Source organism: Gymnoscopelus braueri (genome assembly GCF_963280865.1).
Source record: "Gymnoscopelus braueri genome assembly, chromosome: 2".
Taxonomy (NCBI): domain Eukaryota; kingdom Metazoa; phylum Chordata; class Actinopteri; order Myctophiformes; family Myctophidae; genus Gymnoscopelus; species Gymnoscopelus braueri.
Genome location: NC_137604.1, coordinates 47,209,650 through 47,234,721, shown reverse-complemented (window position 1 = coordinate 47,234,721; position 25,072 = coordinate 47,209,650). Strand labels below are relative to the sequence as shown.

Sequence of the window (25,072 nt, the reverse complement as noted above, 5' to 3'; positions counted from 1 at the left end):
AAGTCCAAGGAGAGCCACTCGTGTAGAGCCATTCTTAGGAGTGAGTCCATTGCATTGCACACCAGCAAAAGAGGAAACTGCTGCTATTACTGCAAAAGACTATTGTTTGATGACCTGCTTGCATCTGAACACTGGCACAACAAGCTTCTTCTGTTTCAGAGGAAGGGGTCAGGTTCCCGGGATCTGGATGATTTGAACTTGAAGAGAGGCGACTCACCTGAATGCACTAGTGGATATCCTTACTGCAAGTGTTCTTTGTAACATATTGAAAAGTAGTTAAAAAATAACACTATTTTTGCCAGCCAAGCAGAACAGGAGTAGGCTTGCATCTCTGCCTCTGTGAAATCGAATCTGAGGAACGGACAGCCAATACAGCAGAGGCATTGTATCCCTGCACTTGAAACACTAACCAGCTGGCAAGATCAAAGACCCTTACGGACAAAGCCTTCCACCGAATCCCCCCTTATTCTACAAAAAAAGACAAAAAAAGAGACAAAAACCTGACACAATAGACGTGCATAAAAAAACCGAGGGACCACATCATCGGGCATACATTTGTGTGCAGGTGTAGGGGCTGCCATGGTGCGTGAAGGTGGCATGGCAGCAGCACAGTTCTGCCTGGGCCTGTGGGCTTTCGGCGCCCTGTCTCTGGTGACGCTGTGCCTGACAGAAGAGGCTATCCGTTGCCCCATGTGCTCCGAGGAGCGGCTGGCCAACTGCCGTCTGCCGGATGGCTGTCTGGAGACGGTGCGCGAGCCAGGGTGTGGATGCTGCCCTACCTGCGCCCTGCCTAAAGGGTCACACTGTGGCGTCTACTCCCCTCGCTGTGGCACAGGGCTCCGCTGTTACCCGCCACGTGGGGTAGAGAGGCCCTTACATTCACTGATGCACGGCCAGGGGGTGTGCACCGACGAAAGGGAGGTGGAGGAGAACTCAGGTGAGAAATTCATCTGGTGGTGTTACTGGTGGTTGTTTGTGTGTGTGGGGACTCGGGAGGATAGGGGGGGGGGGCTATAGGGAAAAGTCTGTGCTTTGAATAAGATGGGGTGCAATGATACTGCCACATCACGGGTCATTTCACTGTGCTGAAATGACCACTTGAACTATAAAATACCCAAATCATTTAGAATGGTGTCGTTGCATGCGAGGGCAGTGAGCAAGATATAGTACACCTTGACATCTCCAACAGTGATGATCTATAATCAAACATTATTTTGAACATTGGGATATTAGAGTAATGGTAACGGTGTGGATCATGTAGAGGCAGCTAGTCACTGTTGATGTGATTTCTCCATCACCGGGCGTGTGTCTCCATCTCTCTCTCTCTCTCTCTCTCTGTTTCTCTTTTGGGCCTGTGGCTGAGCAGAGCAGAATGTTCTCTCTTTCTGCTCCCCTGGGTCTTACCTGAGCCAGGCTGGGTCAGGGTGGGGGTGCTGCTTGTTTACCCTAATCTCGGCTAAGCCCTGAACAGGAGCACACATACGCCAGCTCCTCGCTGCTCCCATGAGAGCACATACAGTACAGTTCCACTGCTGTCTCACGGCCACTTGCTGTGAATTGGCCCCCGCTGTTCACACATAGCCGATCTCCAGAGAGGAGCACAGAGGACCCGCGGTGATGGCTGCATGGGCACACATGCGCTCACGATTCTGCATTGTGTAAAGAGAACGTGTAGTATGTGCTTGCATGTGTCTATGCACTGTGCGTCTGCATGTCGATCTGTGGTCCTGCACACAGGCACATGTGGAGAGCATGCCCGCAGACATACGGACATCCGTGGTGTGGTGCGGAGAAGAGTGCAATGTTGGGCAGTGTGTGTGTAATGAGAGTAGGTAATAAAAGCTGCCTGTCTGCTGCATGAAATGACTCTGTAATGGAGTGTGGCCAGTCTGGGGCTATTAGAGCTCTCTGCAATCAGTAATCCACTTCCACGGATGTCTCTAGTCCTCTTCCTCCACCTATGTTCCACTCTCTTACTCCTTCTCCTCCTCCTCCTGTTTGCTGCAGATGTTTAACTCCATTTCTACAAGTGATGTCTTTATCATGCTCTTGTTGGCAGACACCTGACTCCTGTTGTATGCCCCCCCCTCCTTAGTAGTATACTTCCTTCAGCTACACGTCTGTTTCCACTTTAACCCTGGAAAGCGCCTAATGCTGCATATCTTATCGTACCTTCTTCTTTCCTGTGCCTGCTTGAGGATGTTGTCTTGTCCCCATGTTACTGATGGAACGCTCTCTCCCATTTTTCTCCCTCGTCTCTACAAAGACTAGCGTGGGTTGTCACGGCGGTTGAATTGCCCTTTTTGGGATCAATGCAGTTGTCTGAATCTAATTTCCATTTTGGCATGTGAGTTTCGGGGAGGTGGTCGTTAAAAACGTGCTGCGAACAATGCATTTCTCTCATTTGTTCCAGATCGCCTGCTAATTGGCCCAGAGCTGCTTTTTTTCAAAGCCTTGCTTCCCAGAGGGTTATCACTGGTGGCAACAGGCTATCTGTTACTGCCAGAACAGAAAACTTTTCAACTTAACCAAACATTAAACTCCCAGCAATTCTCTATTGCTGCATCTGTTTCCCCCGGCCCTCTCTGAGCCCCCCCCCCCCCCCCCCAACCCTCCCTCCCCACCTCTCTCCCCTCTCAAGCCTTCAAGCACATCGCCCACCGTGTCCAGCTCTTCTACAAAGATGAGCTCATCGGCACTCTAGCTGCCAGAGCCGAAATGAGAGCCTTCTGCTCCCTGTGCGGGGCCAACATAGGTTAGGCCGGCACATAGCGTGACTAAACGGAATCAGAAAGAAGAGGAAAGCTGTTTAGAGCATGATAAAAAGGAGGGCAGTCTCAGCTTGGCCCGGCTCCGTCCAACCACACTGCTTAATCTTTGAGAATGTTTTTCCTAAACATTTTTTACCGAATGGCTTTGATGTTCTGTAGTCCGATCTGCCGAGACAGAACTGGGTTATCTGTTCCATTCTCTCCAGGGTGGGGCAGCGACACATGGAACATTTTGGAAAGTTTAGAAGTTTTTGTTTTCAGTGTTTTGGAATCTGTGTGCCAAGTTCTGTTTTAATCCCCACTCCTTCTCACCCCTGGAGTTTGTCATAACAAAGCAGGGAGGCTCTGCTCAATAAATCTCAATGTACATCAATACTCCTCGGCAGTGTCTCCGAACCTCCTGTATAAGAATGCTCAATGTAAACCCTGGCATCGGAGAGAGGCTGAGGACAGTAACTCTACACTGCAAAATCCTTGGTGTTGATTTTACTCTGACTATGAAAAATGTTACGCTCTCAGAATTCAACTAACACTGAGAATTTTGCTGTGCAGTCACAAGTACCAGGAGAAGTCCTTTGTGGTGCATTCGCAGCACTTATGCATTATTAAACCAGGGGGTGCATCACTTGAATACACGTCCCGCACTGCTCCACTCCTAGCAACAGTGAACATGCCAGATAAAAATAGATGAGGGTTTTTAGAAAAGAAATAGGATTCATAAAAAAGGGACACCATGTGATAGAAAAAGATGCTGACAGGCCATTGACGTGAATTTAGGTGTGCAGGCAAATACTTGCAGGACAGTGTCATACTGTTTGTATCATTAAGTCTTGTTTGATAATTATATCAGGTTTCAAGCACAATTTCTGAGTATTAATGCAACAGCTATTTAAAACAAGAATATCCATGTTATAGGATCCCATTATTTCCCTTGGTTTAAAACTGTGTAGCCTGAGTACTGTTCTCAAACATTTATCAGGACTAAGGTTGTTCTAAAATTCAATTTCCATAGCAACGGCAACCACTATTCTGCATCTCACATCCAAGACCAAGGCACTTCCTCAGCGCTTCTTGATATATAATTCTTAGAAACCCTCTCTATCTTAATACTTAGAATAAATCATTATGCATGTGCTGGCATCCGCTCCAACATTCCAGCCAAGTCTCCCCTGGTGTCATATTCAAATGCCTCCAGCTAACTGTGAAATGGGTATTATTTACAAACAGATACAGATGTCAGATATGAAACAACCCAATGCCTACAGGCGCCAATGAATGAACGAAGCTGTCAAGTATTTTGTTAGTTGAACCTCGACCCAATTCGACCCAGTTTGACTTATAGTCCTTATACAGCCAGTGTGATAACCTCAATTCTTCACTGTCCATGTTGTTGCATGGAAACGCCCCAATTTGGGCTCATTAAGGATGTATGTACTGTGGAGTACCTTCTGGTGCCAAAGGAGAATTCTCTCAAATCCCCCTCAGCAGATGTCCCCTGATGTTGTATATTTGCTTGCTTTGGGTTATGTTGCACATTTATACAGCTGGGACTTCTATGCAGGAGTAAATATGATTAGCTAATTGCCCTTCTCCACGGGAGAGCAGCCCCCTTCTGTTGTTTGAGCTGTGGAGGAAGAGATACACAAACAATCTAATGTGGTCTTGGCCATGAAATATACCCAATCTGGAGAGGATGGTGAAATCACAATCCCAAAGTGCTCTGATTTCATAGGCCTATGTCATGTGAACACATTAAAGCAGCCTTGCTCAAATCTGCCAGGAACATTGAATCTACATCAATACTGACAACATCTGGCCCGTGTCCATTAATGTTCATTCATACCTTTTGTAAACACAAAACAAGATTTTGTTTATTACAAGCAATTCAGCAGTGATTTGCTGTCACACATTTGCTGGAGAACACATAAGACCCCTTAACAGACGACGTCACACTGATAAGAACCAGCATGCGCTCGCAGGCCGCCGGCACCAAATGAAACCCATTCTGTCATGTCTCGCTAGGACACGGCACACTAGCCCGAAACAATATGTTGGGAATTGATTGCATGAAACAATCACCTGTGCGTCCAGTCTCAATGTTGGTAAACAAATAATTGGTCTATACATTTCCATCGGAACAGTCCTCAATCACTGTAAATTAATCCACTGGCAGGATAAGACTCACAAGGCCCTGATTCAATACCCTAAAGCATGATAAATCATTTCATAATAATCTTAATTATACAACCCAACAGTTTGACCTAATTAAACTCTATTGAAGGATAGGTTTCTCTGTATTCATGGCTAGCAATCACATGTATACAGGCCATCAACAAGTGATAAATACTCAGCATTACTGCAATTCACTCTAGTATTATTTATCCAGAGATCTGTGAGCAAATGTAGCATTTAACTAAGCAATCAAGTTAAGGATACAATTGTTTAACGTGAAACCACAAGCTGGATGTCTGACATTAATTCATTTCTACCTAGAAATGCCACACCTGCACCACATGCGGTGAGGTGACCCTCTCACTAAACACACAGAGAAAACTGAGTGGCTGACTCTTGGCGGCCAGCCAATCAGCTCGTTAGTCACAGGTGTTGGGTATCTTGCTGCTTCAGGCATCACCCCATGGCCCCTCCCCCACACTGACCCATGTATAGACGAATCCACAGACGCGCTGCCTGTAGCTGCCTGTAGGCGGCCATTGCTGCGGTGTCGCGTCCGCGGAGCGTTGACACCGCAGCAATGGCTGCGCGCAGGGCAGCGCTCCGTGGATTCGTGTATAAGCATGGGGCAAAACCTAGAACTTACTCTGTGGCCTTGACCTTTGCTCAATTAAAAAAAAAAGTCAGTAGTGCAGGTCCCACTCCTGACGGTATAACTGGAAGAGTTGGCACCATTTCCCCCCCCAGAAGACTGGCCACCTCAGGTACCAAATGGACCCCTAAGGGACCATTTGGATGTTCAGACTTTATATCTAAAATATAATGGTGCACTAAGGGGATATCTATAAGCTCACAACGCGTCACAAGGCGACCGCCATACTACAGAGTATAGGATACACCTAGCTTTACACTTGTTCATTTAAGAGACAGCACACGTTGTAAATACTTTTTCACATACAGTACTATTTATTATTTCACATTTTCACAAAAAAACATTCTAGTAAATTCAGCAAACATTGCAACATTCAACATTCAACAGTCACTCTTCACTATTCCTGTATCAGTCCTGATATACCCGCAAAAGTTTGATCCAAATCAGATTAAAACAGAGAGTTATCGCTGTGACAGACATACATTCAGACTGGGGCCATTACAACACTGGCCGTGGGTGTAATTAGACATCTGCATTTGTTTTTGTTTTTTTTGGTTATTCTGTAGAAATGGAACTCTGCCTGAAAGATCTGAAGGCATGACAAGGCACATTGCAGTTAGATAGATAGATTATTTTATTTTCGTGTCCTGCACACAAAGTGCCCAACCCTCATGGGTTTATAAGACACCATTTTACGCTTACAGCATGTTTACAGTATATTCACATAATACATTCAATCACATACCAGAATTATACAGTGTTCTGTCTTCTCTCCCAAGCTTGACAAATACAAATAAAATCTGCCACAACAAAAGCTCTTTTAACAAGGAGTTGGCAGTAATGTTCTTCTTGATTTTGAACACACAGTTAAACATTTCAGTATGAATTGTTAGATTACTCCTCTGGAGTAAAATGTTCATTTATCTCGTTAAATTCAACACCAATAGGAAGCATTGCAGCAGCAGCATACTGACGGGATCCTTTATTTATGATTTGTCTCTGACATCCCACACTTTCTCCGAGAAACTAGATCAGTGTTTGATCTCTGTTAATGAGATACAGTGCATGAGTTATAAAACTGGAGAGATACAGTAAATCTCAGATACAGGATAATTCAGTAATTCAAAACAATTCAAAATCAACTTCTCAAGATGACACAACTCTAAAGCAGGGCTCTACAATGCAAGACATTTAGTGGCATATGCTGGGGGGGAAAAGTGATTAAAAAAAGTTTTCACAGATATACCCCTACTTAAAGGTAGGGTTAAATGATTTTATTTGGTTAAAATAAAGTGTTAAATAGCTCTATATTCTGATATACTCATTGCTATAGATGGTGTGTTTGTTCAGTAACAGGAGTCCCTCAGTCTCTCCAGCTCTTTATTAAACAGAAAATGCATATTCAGGTCAGGATACAAATTTTATCCAATCAGGATAGAGAAGTCAGACAGGATACAGGATACAAACAAGTGAAATTGGAAGTGATGACCCAAAGACATGAGCAGACAGGAACTGGAACACTATAATAATGAAGCTAATAAATGGGTAGCCTAATTTTGTCACCCACCTGAAAATATATGTTCTGTTTATTAAAGAGCTGGAGAGACGGGGAGACCCCTGTGACTGAACAAACACTCTACAGCAATGATCACAATCAGAATATAGTGCTTTAACCTTTTAACAAAATCTCTTTGTTTTAACGAAAAAATGCATATCAATTTGGGGGACCTTGGCACCAAAAAGGTTTGAGAATTACTGATTTACTAGGTGTTTGAATTGGCCTCAGGTCAGGTGACAAGACCTTAGTGACAAGATCATGCGTTTTTATTTCTCAACATGCACTGGTCAGTGTGTGGAACTTGAGGTTATCTACCTCCTTTTAAGAAGGAGGTGACAATGTTCAGGTGACAATCATCCTTACTGATCACTTCAACGTGAAGATGACACCCACACCTGGAAGATGTCTACAGGTAATGTAGGCTAGGTATACTAATAGACTCACTTCTCATCATGTATGAGCATGTAAACAGTAGACATGTAATCCATTAACATTGACAGTACATCTACACAAATACATAATCACAAATACATAATCCAACAACCACAGGCGTAAATGCCGCTCATAAATCAGCTTCGGCTATTGGTTGATAAGGCATCTGAATTATCATCATCAATATATCAAATTACAATTTGGGACAGAGTTTTCATAATTATGTTTATTATGTTTTTAAATGGTCACTTTTCTAATTATTTTCTTGTGTTGCGCACATAAATGATTCACTTTTGGTTGCATGTGCTCCTTGAAAGAGAAGTCGCTGCAGAGCTTGTAGAGTAACAATGTTATAATTGTTCTCATGGGCTTTTTTTATTGCTCAAACTCAAACTTGGACGGTTGATTGGCAACAGCACTGCGGCTCTGGTGGTTCTACGAATTCTCCAGCCTTGAGCATGAAACACTGTTGTCCCGCACTCAGACAGCATCTCTTGTTGACTGACAGGAACAGTTTGAGGCAGTAACACTAATTGGATTGAGTCATCGTAAACTGGGAAACAAGACTATGAGACTAAAACCCATGCTAGCAGCCGCTAGAGGGTGTGCTGCTCCTTACACCCGTTGTAGTGGCTGATGGCAATCCCCAATAAATTGATCAGCCGGCAGGCTAAGCCTGGGAGATAAAAACCTGTGTGACGTGCAAACTAAAAGGACTTACGTCCAAATGAAAGCTCAAGTTTAAAATGCTTTACTTCAACTTCACAATAAATATTACAAAAGTTCCAATAACATACATCTGTGCAAAGAAATAAATTAAACAATGAGCATTTCCCCAAGATGCGGTCAACTGAAATGATCCCTCCCAGCTCAAACATTTTGGCTTTGAAAACAAGGCAGGCGCGCCAACAGAAGCCTTAAGCTCCGGGAGGAGCAGCCGAGCAAGGCCTTAGCTGAGCGGTTGATGGACGCACTGTGGACTCGGTGCCGTCTAAGTTGCATATCAATATGGTGGCAATCAGTTATAATCTATTTAGAAATTGCACATGGTTAGTTTCCACATGGAGGCGACATGGTCTGCACTGGGAGATAAAAACCTGTGTGCCGTGCAAACTAAAAGGACTTACGTCCAAACGAAAGCTCAAGTTTAAAATGCTTTACTTCAACTTCACAATAAATATTACAAAAGTTCCAATAACATACATCTGTGCAAAGAAATAAATTAAACAATGAGCATTTCCCCAAAATGCGGTCAACTGAAATGATCCCTCCCAGCTCATCCTACCCCCACGGTCAAACCAGCCTTCAGGCGAGCAGGTGAGTACCATTACTTGTAACCGCTGGAGGCCGCACCCACAGAGACACACCATCAAAGTGCCAATACGGTGCCTACATCTATCGTATATCAATAATCCAATCCAGTGCACAAATTCCATGGGAAATCTGCACTGGGAACCCATATCAGTGATATCTTCCCGGTTGGCCTACAAAAAGATCCCTGTAGCACTGTTTTATATTATGGGATGTCTTGTGTGCAAAGTTGACATGTTGTCTTGAATTTGGCACTATACAGGAAAGGTCATGGAGCCATTTAAGTGGTCAGGGCTCTTCCTCCAAGTAGCATGAACGCATTCTGCAAATTTCCCGGCAATCCATCCATTATAGTGTGCAAGTGGATATTTTGAGGTCATCCCTATGTTCCCTCAGCACCTATGAATTTATTTCCATCCAAATTTGAAAGCTCACATCTAAATCTTTGATGGTGATACAATACTTATTATTGCCAGTTTCTTTCTCAACATACTTCTGGCAGTCAGCCAGCAAGTGAACTGGAGGAATCGCATGCAAAACTGTCCTAAAAAGTAGCGTTGCCTGTTATAATGAGACTAGCCCGAACCAACCAAATTAACTACAGCAGGGGTCTTAAAAGTGTGAGCCAGTGGGCCTTCCTATGACATCACTAGGCTGTGTTTGTATGTGTATTTAAATGGGCTACATGCCAAATAAACGCTACATGACAAGATGTTATAAATGTAACTACAATGCATAAAGCTTCAGCATTAAGTCAATATCAGTCTAAAAATATTAATTATCAAACACATGAATACATTTTCCTCTCTTCCGCATGAACAGACAATGTGCCATTTTCCAAGTTTAAGAGCACATGAATAGAAGCCCAATGTAAGAATTGCGCCTCATTTCACTAATTGTATGCTGAATTTAGGTAAACTAATATAGATCATATGAAATGTAACAACATTTGTTGCATGGATCTGTGGGCATAGCCACAGTGGGGTCAGCTTAGGTCCTATATGTTCCCTCAGCATATCAGTGCCACTTCCAGACCTTCTGTGTCATGGTATGCAAAAGGCTGTTCCCGATGTTACTATGCTACTACTAATTTTTTGCATACCATTTCACAAAAGGAATATGGACCTGCAGTCCATGTCAACTCTCTAGCTTTTGCTCACCATGTTGATGCCAAAGAAATGCAGCCCTGCGGACCATGTTGACTCACAAAACATTTTGGCTTTAAAAACAAGGCAGGCGCGCCAACAGAAGCCTTAAGCTCCGGGAGGAGCAGCCGAGCAAGGCCTTAGCTGAGCGGTTGATGGACGCACTGTGGACTCGGTGCCGTCTGAGTTGCATATCAATATGGTGGCAATCAGTTATAATCTATTTAGAAATTGCACATGGTTAGTTTCCACGTGGAGGCGACATGGTCTGCACTCTGCATTCCGTCGTTAACAACATGGTACGTGAAAGGATACCCTCAGCGTTAGAATGGCCAGGTACCTGCCCAAGTAGCGAAGTGAAGCCTAAAGCATGAAGGAACATAGGGAACACAGAGCTGAGGGAACATTAGTCTCACATTGTCAGACAATCAGACATCTCCGCCTACCGATGTATATGGTGACAGCTAAATTAAATTTACTTTTTGGCCTAGAACAGCAGTGAGAACGGCTGCTAACAAACCTACACCAACTGCTTTGAAAACAAATCACATCACCGTCCCAATATGAAGGACCGCCCTAAAGACTTTGGATTGGTCTTGCAAAGCTTCTTCTTTTTTTTACACAGTTTTAGCAACAAAAACTGTTGGATTGTCAACCGTCTCTAGTTGAGTTGAGTGAAGCATAATATGCTCGCAAGCCAGCCTGTATATTACTAGAAGTTGGGCGGCCCTCACGTCTAGAGTTCGACACCTACGTGCCACCGCCGATGTGACTGATATGCCCATTTATGGAGATCTGTGTGTCTGTCAGTCCTTGTCCCTTTTAAGGCCATATATGGAGATCTCTGTATTTGTCAGTCCTTGTCCCTTTTATTCCAATATATGGAGATCCCTAATGTAAGTATATGCCCAATTTACTTACATTAGGGTCCTTGTCCCTTTTATTCCCATATATGGAGATCCCTAATGTAAGTATATGCCCAATTTCCCATATATGGGCATGCTGATATAACTATTCATAGGGGTGGGCAATATGGCAAAAATATCATATCACGATTATTTTTTGAGGCAAAATCAAGATCCACAATCGTATCACAATACATTTTTCATGTTGATTTTTAGGATTATTATTATTTTATTATGATTATTAATAAAATATGATGATTTATTATATGTATATGATTATTAATATAATTATTAAAATATTATATATATATATATATATATATATATATATATATATATATATATATATATATTGGAAAATTAAATGAATACACAAAGTTGTCTAACCACAAATCAAGAACAATGCACACGCATTTCAAGATGAAGCATCAGAATTAAGCCAACTGTAATAATAGATACAAACTGGCTTGCAAGACATGCTCCCTAAAGTTTAGCTTAAAGGTGGTACTCGAGGAAATGCCACCAAAACAAATATTGTTCATCCTTGCTTCAACTTGTAACTTGCAATTGGACATTTTGGACCAGAGGTGGCACCAGCTGGTATAGGCCATGGCTTCACCAAAAGCAGTAGGGTAGGTAGATGATGCTCTGAGGAGGCCAAATTCCATGGAAAACTGGCCAATAGTTTTCGAGATATGCTGTTCAGGGCTGAAGAGGTAGATGGACAAACGGACAAGGGGCCGGCTGGACGGACGGACGGACGGACGGATAGACGGACGGACGGATAGACGGATGGATGGACGGACGCACGGACACATGGACGGACGGACCAATGGATGAACGGGCTGAATGACATCGCGATCCTTAGAGCCTTCGGTGAACAGGGCTGAAAACAGCCATTTATCAAGACATTATATGACACTCCTGAGCAGAGTTGTGGCATGCCCTAAGGATATAAAGGATATCTCGAGAGTGCAGTCCCTACCTCAGAGACCCTATAGCTGTTCACACAAATAAAATATTATGCACTGTAAGGATAGTCAGTCTAGTAGCTCTGAAGAGTAACAAACTAGGCTTTTGTTATGTTATGGGATTGAATAATGACCATTGCTGCATGTCATTCCTTCTGTCTCCCCTGTGTGTACCATTACTCACTATTCAATACAGTCCATTTCCTACTGAATAATTTAAGGCTTGTCTACTTGGACCACACTTTTTGGTTGATGTAGGCTGCTCATTTAAGACAGATTATTATAAAAGTATTGTGAGTGAATTTATGTTTTTCTGGGACTTAACGTAATTTGTTAAAATACCAAATAATTACTTTTTTGTTTGTTTGTTCTTCCTAACTCTGAGAGTATTTTCTAGGTCATTATTTTGTTTTGTTTTGTTTTTCAACCGTAGCTTTGGCTGTCCACCTGTGACAGCAGCACAGTGTCTTATCAGCTAAAAAGGCTTGACTGGCGTTTTACACTGAAAGCTGTTGATCCAGTCTTGGTGAAACCACATAGAGAAATGGTGGCTTCCTCCCTGGAGAACAGCAGTGGTAGCAAACAGGACATGGCACCCCTGACCCACTTCTAAATCACTTAGGCTCGTGTAAAATGGCACTCTGAAAGAGCGTGGAATCGGAAAACCGCAAAATGGCAAAAGAGGGGAAAGAACAGCTTGGGACTGCGGAAACAGCTGAAACCCTGCTGGGTCTTGTGGGAGAAAGTGCTGATGAGCAAGGCTAATGGCAACAAGACTAAAAATACAAACAGACAAGAAACGCTTCCCTTTGGCCAAACCAAGTAACAACCTTGTCAATGAAGTTCAGTGAGACTCCCTCACCTTCCAATGTGTAGCACAGAGCAGCACATCTAGAATTGTACCACGAACATGGGACGACTATTAATTCAAAGTAAAACAGGTCAAGGACCCGCTTGAGTGGATATCAAGGAAGATACTGGACTACTTTGGACAGTGTGGCCCCCATGAAAACCGTCAGGGTCAAATCCCGCCCGGTACCATGGATGAATTCGGACATCCTTACTGCCATGAAGGTCAGAAACAAAAAGTGTTCTGAGCTTCATAAAGGTAGGATCAAACTCGCCAGGTGTTTTAACAAAGGTCTCGAATCCCACGTAGCTAAACTTGTAAAAGAAAGAAACAAGCTAAGAAACAAGGTTAATCGCATGCTCGAATTAGCAGAAAAAAGCTTCCTCGATGACAAAATTGAGGAAAATAAAAGCAAACCACGAGAGCTTTGGAAGCTATTCAACAACCTACTAGGCTGCAGCAAGAAATTGAAAACCAGGTTTACAAACATAAGCCTCAAGGTGAATGACACTCTCATCACATCCAAACATGAAGTGAGTAAAATCCTCAACATATTCTTCACGACCATAACCTCAGATTTGGTTGAAAAACTTCCCCCTCACTCTGGGTGCTATGGTGAAGAGCATGTTGACTCATTTTACAAAAAACAGGGTGTACGAAAAGATGATTTTAAACTCTCCGCTGTGAAAACAGAAGAGGTGTTTAAAAAATTGAGTGCTCTTCATCAACACAAAGCCACAGGCCTCGACAATATCCCCGCCAAATTTCTAAAAGACTCGGCCGCCTCCATTGCTCCAATCATTACCCACATAATAAACCTCTCCATCATACAGGGACGGGTCCCTAACGATTTCAAAAAAGCAAGGGTGACCCCTCTGTACAAAAAAGGAAACAAATTAGACCCTGGCAACTACCGCCCTATTTCTATTCTTAGCTCCATCTCGAAAGTCATGGAAAAGATAGTCTATGAACAGGTCGATAAGTATCTTGCCGAAAAAAATCTAATTTACAAATTCCAATCTGGTTTCAGAACAAACCACTCCACTGACACATGCCTTCTCTATTTGAACGACTCTATCAAACAAGATGTCGACAAGGGCAAATATTGCGGCATGGTCATGCTGGACCTCCAAAAGGCCTTTGACACCGTCAATCACCCAATTATGATCAATAAGCTCAAAGCAATAGGTTTTGATGATACGTCAGTGAACTGGATGAGATCCTACCTGGAAGGGAGGGAGCAAGTGGTGGAAGTAAACGGCACCCAGTCCCCCCCCCTCCCTGTGACTTGTGGTGTCCCACAAGGAAGTATACTAGGACCTTTACTGTTCCTGATATATGTGAATGACATGTCATCGGCCTGCGACTGCAAGCTGTTCCTGTTCGCAGATGACTCGGCCCTGCTAGTCTCGGACAGGGACAGGCTGCAGGTTGAGAAAACTCTCAGCTCCGAACTCAACAAGATCTGCATCTGGCTCTCTGACAACAAACTTTCATTACACCTGGGTAAAACTGAATCCATCCTCTTTGGGTCCAGTCCTAACCTTAGCAAGGCAGAGAGTTTCACGATCAAAGTGGGTGATAATGTCATCAAAAGAAAGGATGAAATTACCTACCTGGGCTCCATCTTGGAGGCAAACCTCTCTGGTAACAAAAACGCCGAAAAAGTGATCAAAAATGTCAACCGAACAACACGCTATTTGTGGAGGATTGATCGCCTAGTCAGTAAGAATACTCTGAAGATTCTTGCAGGGGCCCTCATTCAAGGTCATTATGATTATGCATGCACTTCATGGTATCACAACACCTCCAAGGCCTTAAAAACAAGGCTCCAAACATCCCAAAACAAACTTGTAAGGCTACTTCTTGGCCTCAATCACAGAACCCATCTAACCCCTGCTCATTTTGCTAGGATTGGATGGCTTAGGGTTGAGGACAGAGTACAGCAACTTGCTATGGGCCTGGTCTTCAAGATACACCACAACATTGGGATCCCCCTGTATTTGTCAAAATACTTCAAAAATGTTAATGAAGTCCATGATCATAACACCAGAGGCAGCTCCACTGATCATGTTCAACCCAGATTTGGCTCAACTAAGGGTATGAACTCGTTCTCATGCTATTCATCAAAAATGTGGAATGCCCTACCAAAAGGAGTAAAGGAGTGTAAAACCCTACTCACTTTCAAAACTGCCCTAAAGATACACCTTCAGGAGGCTGCAATTCGAAAATGGCCCCTGTCTAAGTCTTAACCTACCCCTCCCTACCCCCCCCCCCCTCCTTCATTTTCCTCTTTTGTATATATATATATATATTTTTTTTTTTTTTTTTTTTTCTTTTCTCTCGTCATACCAGTAACCTGAAAGCTGATTGTATGACATTCTGTATAGTAGTGTGTATATCTGCCTGCCTCTTATATTTCATCATGATTTGTGTGCATGGGGTTCTCATCTTAAACAAGCGTAATGCTTAATGAGGGTTTCCAGTTTAGTAGACCTTGTATTGTGAATTTGTACTTCCATGTACTGTTATGTACTGTCATGTACTATTCTCATGTCTTTCTAAATAAACTACATCAATCAATCTACCTTTAGTGTGCTATTGCCAATAGCAGCAAGGCCTGGCAGTCACCTGAGACATGAGCCAGGTCTCAGATCTGTTGCAGAGATCTGAGAAAAAGAACAGCTTGAAAACGCCAAAGCCATGGTTTTAATCACAATGAATGGTATTGGTTTAGATTGGAATGCCAATCCGTGAAATGCCATAGGTCACTGACAAATCGTAAAACATATAATATGCGGTTACCAACTGTTAAAGGCCAAAGTTGAAATGCAGGGAGAGACCTATGATACGTACACACGCGCACACACCCATTCAAACACACACACACACACACCCACACACACATGTGCATGCATGCGCGTGACACACACACACACACACACACACACACGCACACACGCACACACACACACACAGTCCCTTGTCTTGCTCATCTTGTGACCTTGTGCGCCACACTCACACAGGTACGTCTCCAGTCATGCCCACTGGCGACAGTGCAGAATTCCCTGAAACAGGCTCCATCTGGCTCAGAGAGAGGTTCTTGTGGAAGGAATGGGGGAGAGCAGGGGTGGGTGGGTGGGTATGTGTGTGTGTGTGGGGGGGGTTTCCTCAGGAAGCAGCTGGCTGCCTGCAGGGGCACAGAACTGCAGGATTATAGGGATGCAAAGGTGAATGTGGCACAAACCACAATGGATCGAGGGTGGCAGGGCAGGGGCGGGGCAGCATTTCAAAATGCACCAGCCCTTGTAGGATAGATGTGGTGCAGTAGTTGAAAAGGGCCTGGGCAAGAGCCGAGGTACAGTTTACCCCCCAGAGTGAGAATGCTACTCTGTATGTCCTTGAGGTTAACCTGGCCTCGTTTTTAGCCTACATTCCACCACTGTATGTTCAGCTGTATGACAGTGGCTATGCAGAAGGACAGTGGGAGTAGCCCAGTAGCTCTCGCCCTATATCTGATGTCAAGTCATAACCGATATCAAATCAAAAGCCATTCATGACTTTGCTTAATGGCCTAAAATGGTTGTGTTGGGCTCATTTTGATTTGCTTGGCATGTGTTGCTTGCCACCGTATGTGTAAGGGCCACTCTGCTATATCACGCTGCCTTTGCAGTTGAATTATACACACATATAAATTGTGGTTCTTCCAGCAGTTCTTCTGTGGTTCTTTAGGATGGTTGAGGTACTATATAGCACTGCTGCCATACAAAGAATCTGTTCAGCCCCTGTATGGTTCTTTAGAGCAGTGGTTCTCAAAGTGGGGTCCGAAGACCCCCAGGGGTCCTTGAGGGGGTTCCAGGGGGTCCCCAGCAAAATGTGTTAATATATCATAAAAATCTTTTTCACCAACCGTATATACATTGGCTATTTTCAAAATATCTTGAACAAATGTTTGAAACATGCAAAACTGCACAATTATTCGATTTTTAAAACAAATGTTAAAAAATAGCTGTTGTACAAGTAACACAACCCTCTTATATCTTATAGACCAGCTATTTTTGCTATTTGCCGTACCACAAAGTATATAGGGCTTAAAGGAGTAGTTCACCCAAAATATTACTTATTTTCTATCAATTACACACCCCATGAAGCATTGAATTCATTGAGAATTCATTTTTTTTGTCACATTCCTAAGCCAATAATTTGATTACCGGCGGAAAGATGCTAATGTTTCCTGTAGGAAACTCAAATGAGTCTCTTTCAGTCTCCTACCGGAAATACACCCGGTCATCAAATGATTGGCTCAGGAATGCGTCAAAAAGAAATTCTCTATGAATTCAAGGCTTCATGAGGTGTGTAATTGATAGAAAATAAGTAATATTTTGGGTGAACTATTCCTTTAAGTGGTTAAGATAGGTGCTGTATAGCACCAAAAGAGATTCCCCTTTGATTACCAGCCAAAGAACTGTGCTATATATTTACCACCATTTGTGTTTAAAGTGATGTACTTAATCCTGACTTTTGTCTTTACCTGGAAGCAATGGACAGGCAGGACGAGATCATCCCTGAGCACCCAAACAACAGCAACATCCGGTGCAGTCCCCAGGACAAACGCTGCATACAGAAAACCCTGGCCCGACACATCGGTCCCAAGGCCAATCAGAGGAGCAACACCGCCAGGGAAGACCCAAAGGCTGCGCTGGTGAGAAAAATGCCCTTTGACCTCTTACCAGTTTAAAACCAAATAAAAACCTTCAGAGACTCTCCCTTCAAGCACAAAACTCTAGTAAATGTTTAATAACAGGTTATACATTATGCATATTTTAGCAGCAATATCATGAATTAAAATGCAAAAACTAAAGTCAGTAAACTCTCAGATAAGTGTTATTTATAAGTAAGATGCAGAGCAGGTAAAATGCAGTCTGTCAGTGAAACAAGATTGTCTGCAAACACTTCCTTCATTCAGGCAATCAGATGTTAAAATGTGCTGATTAAAGTTATAATGCGTTAAATTAACTATATAAGAAATATCAAATATTATAAATATCAAAGTGCAACAGGTATCTACAGCCTACCTAATTTTGATATGATTTTAATCTATCATTTCCGGTATAGGCTCCATGTCGTGCCGAGCTTCAGAGAGCACTGGACAGGCTGGCATCGAACACACGCACACATGAGGATCTATATTCAATCCCAATACCCAACTGTGACAAGAATGGAGATTTCCATGCCAAGCAGGTTTGTGGTTTCATCAGGTAGCACTGATCTCTCAGGGTTTTGCTTCTAGTACTTAATCTGTTAACCTCTGTCTAATTGTTAGCCCATACGGATATGCTTATCTTTCAACCCCAGTCACCTGCAAACTGCGCAATCATTCTATAAGTCAAAACACAATGTGCAGTTGATTCTAAAAACATTGAGTGCGAGAGTTCTGACTTGTGCCAAGACCTAATGTCTTAAGGCACATAAAAAGTGATTTAGTTTGAAAACTAAAGAGCTGAACTGAATGCGTGTAAAGTGGTTCCTTTTCAACTGTTGAACAATAATCACTTCATTGCAGTGATGGTTGCTATTAGCTTTTGGATGCGATTACCTTTTTTTGTTATACTGCTTTTGTAGGATTGGGCAATGGTGTAGATAAGAATAAGAGAATTGGACCACATAAAAGCTCAGATAAGGCTGTGTGCTGTGCTGTGAGCCATGTGTGCAATCAAAGGAGCAGACATAGAGTCAGTGATAAAAAAGTGAACCCTGTTTAATGGCACCAGTCCTCCAGAGTCTGGGTTAAAAGTACCCCAGTCTGTTCTTGATAGCACGTTGTTGTGAAGTAGACTTAAATCCCATCTGTTTACTGTTTAACTATAATTACTTTATGGTAAAACTCTGGTGGCATCGTTTGTAACCCCTGCACACGAGGGGCAATCAGGAATCATTTTATGGCACAACAGAAATGTGAGAAGAGAAGTTCTTAGGTTGTACAGACTTTCTTTTTCTACCTTACCCAGACTTTTTTGAAGCCAAATCCTGAGGCGGAATACAAAGATTAGCACACAGTGAATGTGACAGATTTTGTATAAATAAAGGGTGGCATCTAATGGCTCCGATGGTGAACAAAGGAACATAGGAACCTGCCACGATATGAGGCGGTCAAGTCAATCTTTGACCTGTTAATAATTGTACAATCAGTTTAACGACTTCCCATAAAATCCAATAGCTGTTATTATCACTTCCATGTCATAACCTTCTTTGAAACCAGTGTGTGCCCTTTACCATTTGTCAACAGTGCCACCCAGCGCGCGATGGCCAACGGGGAAAGTGCTGGTGCGTAGACCAGAAGACGGGTATGAGACTACCAGGACCACTAGAGCTGCGAGGGGATCTGGACTGCCACCAGTTAATGACTGCTACCCTAAGGGAGTGAGGAGGAGTAGGGGTGGGCTGTATCGGGGTTAGTGTGTCTGTGTGTGTGTGCGTGTGTGCGTGTGTGCGTGTGTGCGCGCGTGTGTGTGTGTGTGTGTGTGTGTGTGTGTGTGTGTGTGTGCGTGCGTGCATACGGGTGCGCGCGCGTGCGAGTATGTGTGTGTGTGTTTTTGGGGAGGAGGGGGTGCGGGCAGGACCAGCCAAATTCTACTGGTGCTGATTATTATAACTATGTGTGGAAAGGACTTAATCCTAAAGCTTCACTTCACCTGAGGCCAACGGTACTTGAGATTTCTAAACAAAAAAGGAAACCGTAGAGTTGTGTACTTTTGCTATTGTTTGTTTCCCTGTGTGTGTATGTGATCTCTATGGGTCTGTTGCACACTCGTGCATTGTTTTTAATACCGTATGTGAACATAGACAGATACGTTTTAGACAGATGCGCTTTAAGTAACAGGTGGTGGGACAAAAGAATCCTTTGATGAGAGTTTTAAACGTGATCTTGGTTTACTCTAGTCTAATTTGTTTCAGTAGTATCTTTGAAACAAAACAAAAAAGAAACGATTCAATCCTATGAGATCACTGGCATCAGTTGTGGTTGAATAAGTATTTGCAAATAATTAGTTTTTAACCTGCTTGGAGCAGCAGAAGGATACGAGTGTACCAATTCATATCATGTCACATCACGTGGCATGCTACTTGATTGAGATCAAAGATATTATTCAGAGAAAAGTATAATAATGTAATAAATTAACCTACAGTATCTTAGCAAACTATGCAAAGTGCCCAAAGTTCCCAGCCTCGCCATCTGTCACCTAAGTAGGCCAAAACAACCCATCAAAAGTATTTGCAAATACTCTTTGACCTGGTCTGGTCCTGAACATGGTTCAGTGAAGCAGCAGCAAAAAGATGGGATGAGAGCATTAGATAAAAATGAAAAAGTAAATAAATGTGGTAGAGGGAGGAAGCAACAATTCCCTGCTTTGAATTACAAATTGATGATAAGCTGCAGCTTTTCACAACATTTAGAAAACCAAGAGTGAAAAGAGATTGCTTTGAAAAAGGGAAACTGTACCTCTGAGAGGTCTGAAAGCCCAGAATAGATGTGCTTCATCACCCTCCACCCCCTACCCCCCCTCTACATCCCCTCTCTTTGCCTATGAGCTCTCTTTAGCTTATTGGTCCAGAGGGACTGGCAGCATAGCAGGGCTAAGAACTCTGTATACTGCTGATAGGATAATCTTGTTTCTCCAGCTGGTGCTAAGACGCCAGTGCTATTCTCATGTTTGTATGAATATGCTTCAACATGCAGGATTACTCTCCAACAGACTGCTTGGCAGTATTTGTGCAGTTTGGTGGTGCTATATACTTATTGTGCCAAAAACAAAATGAAGAAAATGGCTTCTGCACTTTTGAGCTTTGTTTTAGATGGGAGCTGAAGATTGACATTTTCAGAAGGTGGCGGTGTTAACAGCAAAAGGATGACCTAAATACGGCGTGTCCAACAAAACAAAATGTAAAAGTAGCCACATCACATTATTTTTGCAGTGTCACTGTAGTTAACTGCCCAGCTGTTTTACCGACTAGTGTAATAAAAATGCACATGCATAGTCATGTGTGCAAAAAAAACAACAACATATATACATGCAAGCAGAGATTAACAAGTTTGAATGATAAAGCTCCTGGCGGCAGCAGAAGTGCTACCTAATATTAAACGTAGTTTGGAGGACTTGAATTCCTCACTTCTGAATCACAATGGAAAACCAAGCTGCCAGGTTTTATATCATCATCCATTGAGTAGCAAATCATTGATTATATTATTTTTAAGCTCTTAGCTCCTCGTCTAACATTTTACATTCTCTAAGCAAGACTGTTAATATTCTTACAGCAATTTGATTGTATAACATGGTGCACTGACATGTGAATGCAGTTCAGATTGGATTCATCTTCAAAAATGGATGGCCTGGAATCCTCCTTTGGTACATTTTGGTTGCTAACCGACTCCAGCCAGGACTAATAATCACTTGAACCCTAGTGTCCCTATTCTGGGGTGAACATTAGACGAAAATAGCAGATCTGCAAGCTCACAACATGTCGTCACACGACCTGGGAAGTGTATCAAAACACACATGATGCAATGTGAGCTTGTAGGCTATTTTCTGAAAATAAATTTGGTGTAACGGGAAAAAGCAGGGGGCCTAGTATAAACCACTGGGGGACTCCTGTCAATAAAGTACATGGGATTTAAGTGGTCAATATAGTCGGGATGGTTATTATTGGTGTCGTGGATCACTATAATGAGAGCCTACTGTATAAGTTGGCGTTCATGAAAAGGAGGAGGGCAAAAGGACCTGGGAAGAATCATTTCTAGACATGATCCATTGTAAAGTCCTCAGTGTTCTTTTAACTTTCAGAGTGTACACATTTAACCAAATGGACCCTTAAAGGTCCACTTAATTCCAATTGAACACACTAGGATAGTAGAGGATTCTACTATGTACTGTAGGTTAGTAAGACTTTGAATTGACAAACTATGTTTGTGTGGATTGTGTTTTAGTAGATTTATATGCCTTGGAGATTAAAAGAGAAAGAGAGAGAGAGAGAGAGAGAGAGAGAGAGAGAGAGAGAGAGAGAGAGAGAGAGCACGATCAAGACAGAGCCTCAACATTTATTGTTACATCATATTGATTCCATCCCATGGCCACAAACATTGAACATTTGTGTCGTATCTCTCCATATTCTGATTGTACTTTGAATAAGATGACCTTTTAAAATGTACATTCAGCGAACATAGCAGATCTACAAGCTCAAAGCTCTTTAGAGCTTGTAGATCGGCTATTTAAGGTAGAGCAAAAACAGGACTAGCATTAGGCCTAGAATAGAGGCCTTGGGAATCCGGTCAACTAACCACAGGGTTTAAGGGGTTAAGGGTTGTTCTTCCAATTGTAGACAGTAGCCTAATAACATGTAGCCTACTGTAGTGGCTCTTGAACCGGTAGTATCATACCCATGACGCATCGTGTGAAAGCCATAGCCGAGTGATGCTGATGGACCTACAGTACATACATAACATTGAAATCGTTGAGTTTAGGCATTATGTCACACATGCCTTAGTTTAGGTATCAGGTGAATTTGGGTTTGGTGTGTTTTCTTTTTTAGAGTCTGGGAAGATTGCTAATGAGATTACTTGACCTCAAACTCCTGGATTTTGTGCCAATTGAAATTGGGTAAGAGTACCTGTTCAGGAGCCACACCCTTTAATGAACATTTAATATGTCTTTAAGATAACAGGATTTGTCAAACTTTTGTGTAGACTCTCTTTTAACATGGCAGTATTTGGGCAGCTGTACTTGGCAGGGCACACCTTTTCAAGTTCAGAGCACAATGACCTTAAATGGAACGTGGGAAAATAAGACAACCTGCTGCACTAAACAATGTGTTACTTGGAGACATGCTAGATAAAAATGTATAATGAAACGAAAAAGCAAGTTTTACAGGTAATAAGAGAAAATGTGCGATTTATTTTCATTGACACATTTTTTAAAGGATAAATTAGATTTTTAACAGTTTTCATAAACCCAGGGGGTTGACAGTTTTCAATCCAAGAAGAAGGAGACACTGGAGCAGCTCAGAGTCATGACTCTGAGGAAGATGGAAGTTCACATCGAAACGTCAGTCACTCCTGTCCTAGCACCTTTACTAATCATTTATAAAAGAGGCTCAAATGTCCGAGCTACATTGTCTCCTTCTTCTCCACTGTTCTGTCCCGCTCCTGTGACGCACCTGCCCTGCCTTGATTTGGCTGAGGCGCGGTGGTACTCCTCTACTTTTCAATTCAAGTCAGAAGCACCAACATTTTTACAATTTAACCTGACAGCAGAGCTAAACTAGTTCTACGGTAATCATGGACATACTTTCTGTGCTGTATATCTACATGTATGTTCCACTTTAGCAAAAACCTTAACGATGTCTAAGTAGGGGAAAAAATAAGGAAAGAAAAGGTCTGGTAATGAAAGAGGAAGCTACAATATTTATTCGTCATGTAAATAAATTCCACCTTTGAGCAAAGAGATTTATATTCTATTAACATTACTTTAAACGGTGCTTAATCATATTAAGTGATGCTGACACTAAACAATTTACCGATTAATACATTTTGTATTCTGTTTGGGCTAGTTGCCCAAACATGAATGGAATTGCTTTCCACAGTCATATTCCATGATACACATCCACTACTACCCTATATACTGTATCACCTACTTATATGAGGCATTTAATCAAAGCATTTAAGCCAAGGGTCCACCTTACCAATGATGGAAATACTGCTGTCACCAAACGAAAAATGTTTTGATCGATGTAACTAACAATTTAACCAAAGGTTATTCACCAAAATCTAAAGAGAGATGCAAGAAATTAAACGAATTGGAGAGAGTCTACTGAATTACTGCTGCAGCTTTATAGTGGCAAGAACCAAATGTCTTTACAAAAATTCCAAAGAAACTAAACATAGGATAAAGTATTTGGATGCACTGATGCTCATTTAAATGTTATGGTGGCTTATGTGTTACAGATGTCAAATTTACCGACCCCACCTGAGGTCTTGCATTTAATTAACTGATCGTGTTACAATCAATAACACTTTCTTGGTAAAGTAGTAGGGTTAACCTTCAGAAGGGATGGTAAATGGTTTGGGCTTTCCTATTGGATTCAGAGCCTTCAGGTGTTCTAGTTACATAAACTGTGTATATTTATGCTACTTGTACGTTACTTGATTTCTGACTTTGCTGTGCTGTACTGTAATTGCATTTTATGAGAGATAAACTATTCCTGTTTGCCTTGGACATTATCTGTTAATTTTAATGTTAGAAGACAGAGTAACTTTTGCATGTGTAACAATGGCGTGGGATTTAAAATGGTTAAGTTAACTAATGGAATGATTTAGTTACTTTGTAAATGTTTACTTGATAAAAAAAATGTACACACTGTAATAAATTAATTTAAAACACATCAGAACATAGAATCTTGTTTTATGTTGCAGATTCTTCTCCCTTCTTGTTAGTAGTATAGTTGTAGCACTGATAGAGATAATTATTTCTACCCAAATTATTACTTTTTTATAATTACCTAAATACAGCAACCAAAAAAGATTATGCAAGCTATAGACTTTAGACTTTACTACTTACTTATAGACTTTAGAGTATTACATGATATGGGGTATTTGAAACTAAGTATTCAAACTGGTAAAGAGTGTATGTTATTACAGCATGTGCTGAAATTATGTTATGAATAAACTTTGATCCATATAAGAACGTACGTTAAACGTAATCAACCTCCTTCAAACAACTTCCTTATCAATACAAGTTGGACAACTATATGATTCTACTGGACAGTGCCTAGACCCCCCCCCCCCCTATAGTATAGTAGTATCTGATTTGGGTAGTATCTGGAAGGCTACTTCAGATATTTTAAAGAACCATATCTGCTCGATCAAATAGCACAAGTTTATTTTACAAGAGCGCTTTATCAAGCTCTATTTAAGTCAATTTAAAAAAAAATCTACTCTAAAGTAAAACATTAAGCCTTCATGAAACCAATTAAAGGGATATTTCACTTTAATTTTTTTTGGGGTCATTTTATCATCTACTCAGGCTTTTGGGAGCACCCCGGACAGTTTTTAAGTTGCTCAATTCAGTATTTAGATATTTGATATTCATTTTATCAGACACGCCCCCTTCCTATACAAACTGCAAACTCCATTTTAACCATGTTAGATTCATCGGAAACACCCGTCCTTGGTTCTCTGGTTCATTCATTTTTTATAATTTTTGGGGAAAATTAAAAAAATAAAATACAAGAAAAAATAAAATGTTTTACTGTCCTCA

The 25,072-nt window shown here is 41.9% G+C and overlaps 1 protein-coding gene across 1 annotated transcript; it reads left to right on the top strand.

Moving 5' to 3' along the window:
• Positions 1-20: 20 nt before the first annotated feature.
• Positions 21-22,674, top strand: LOC308077273 (insulin-like growth factor-binding protein 4). The gene is made up of 4 exons (XM_080417898.1): positions 21-937; positions 17,306-17,469; positions 17,883-18,008; positions 19,054-22,674. Exons 1-4 carry the CDS (start codon positions 580-582, stop codon positions 19,189-19,191), a joined length of 786 nt encoding a protein of 261 aa, XP_080274024.1. The 5' UTR covers positions 21-579; the 3' UTR covers positions 19,192-22,674.
• The last annotated feature ends 2,398 nt before the right edge of the window (positions 22,675-25,072 follow it).

Coding starts and splice junctions, on each gene's coding strand:
- LOC308077273 (XM_080417898.1), top strand. CDS start 580: ATGGTGCGTGAAGGTGGCATGGCAGCAGCACAGTTCTGCCTGGGCCTG. Junction 938..17,305: donor GGAGGTGGAGGAGAACTCAG/GTGAGAAATTCA, acceptor TTTACCTGGAAG/CAATGGACAGGCAGGACGAG. Junction 17,470..17,882: donor AAGACCCAAAGGCTGCGCTG/GTGAGAAAAATG, acceptor TTTCCGGTATAG/GCTCCATGTCGTGCCGAGCT.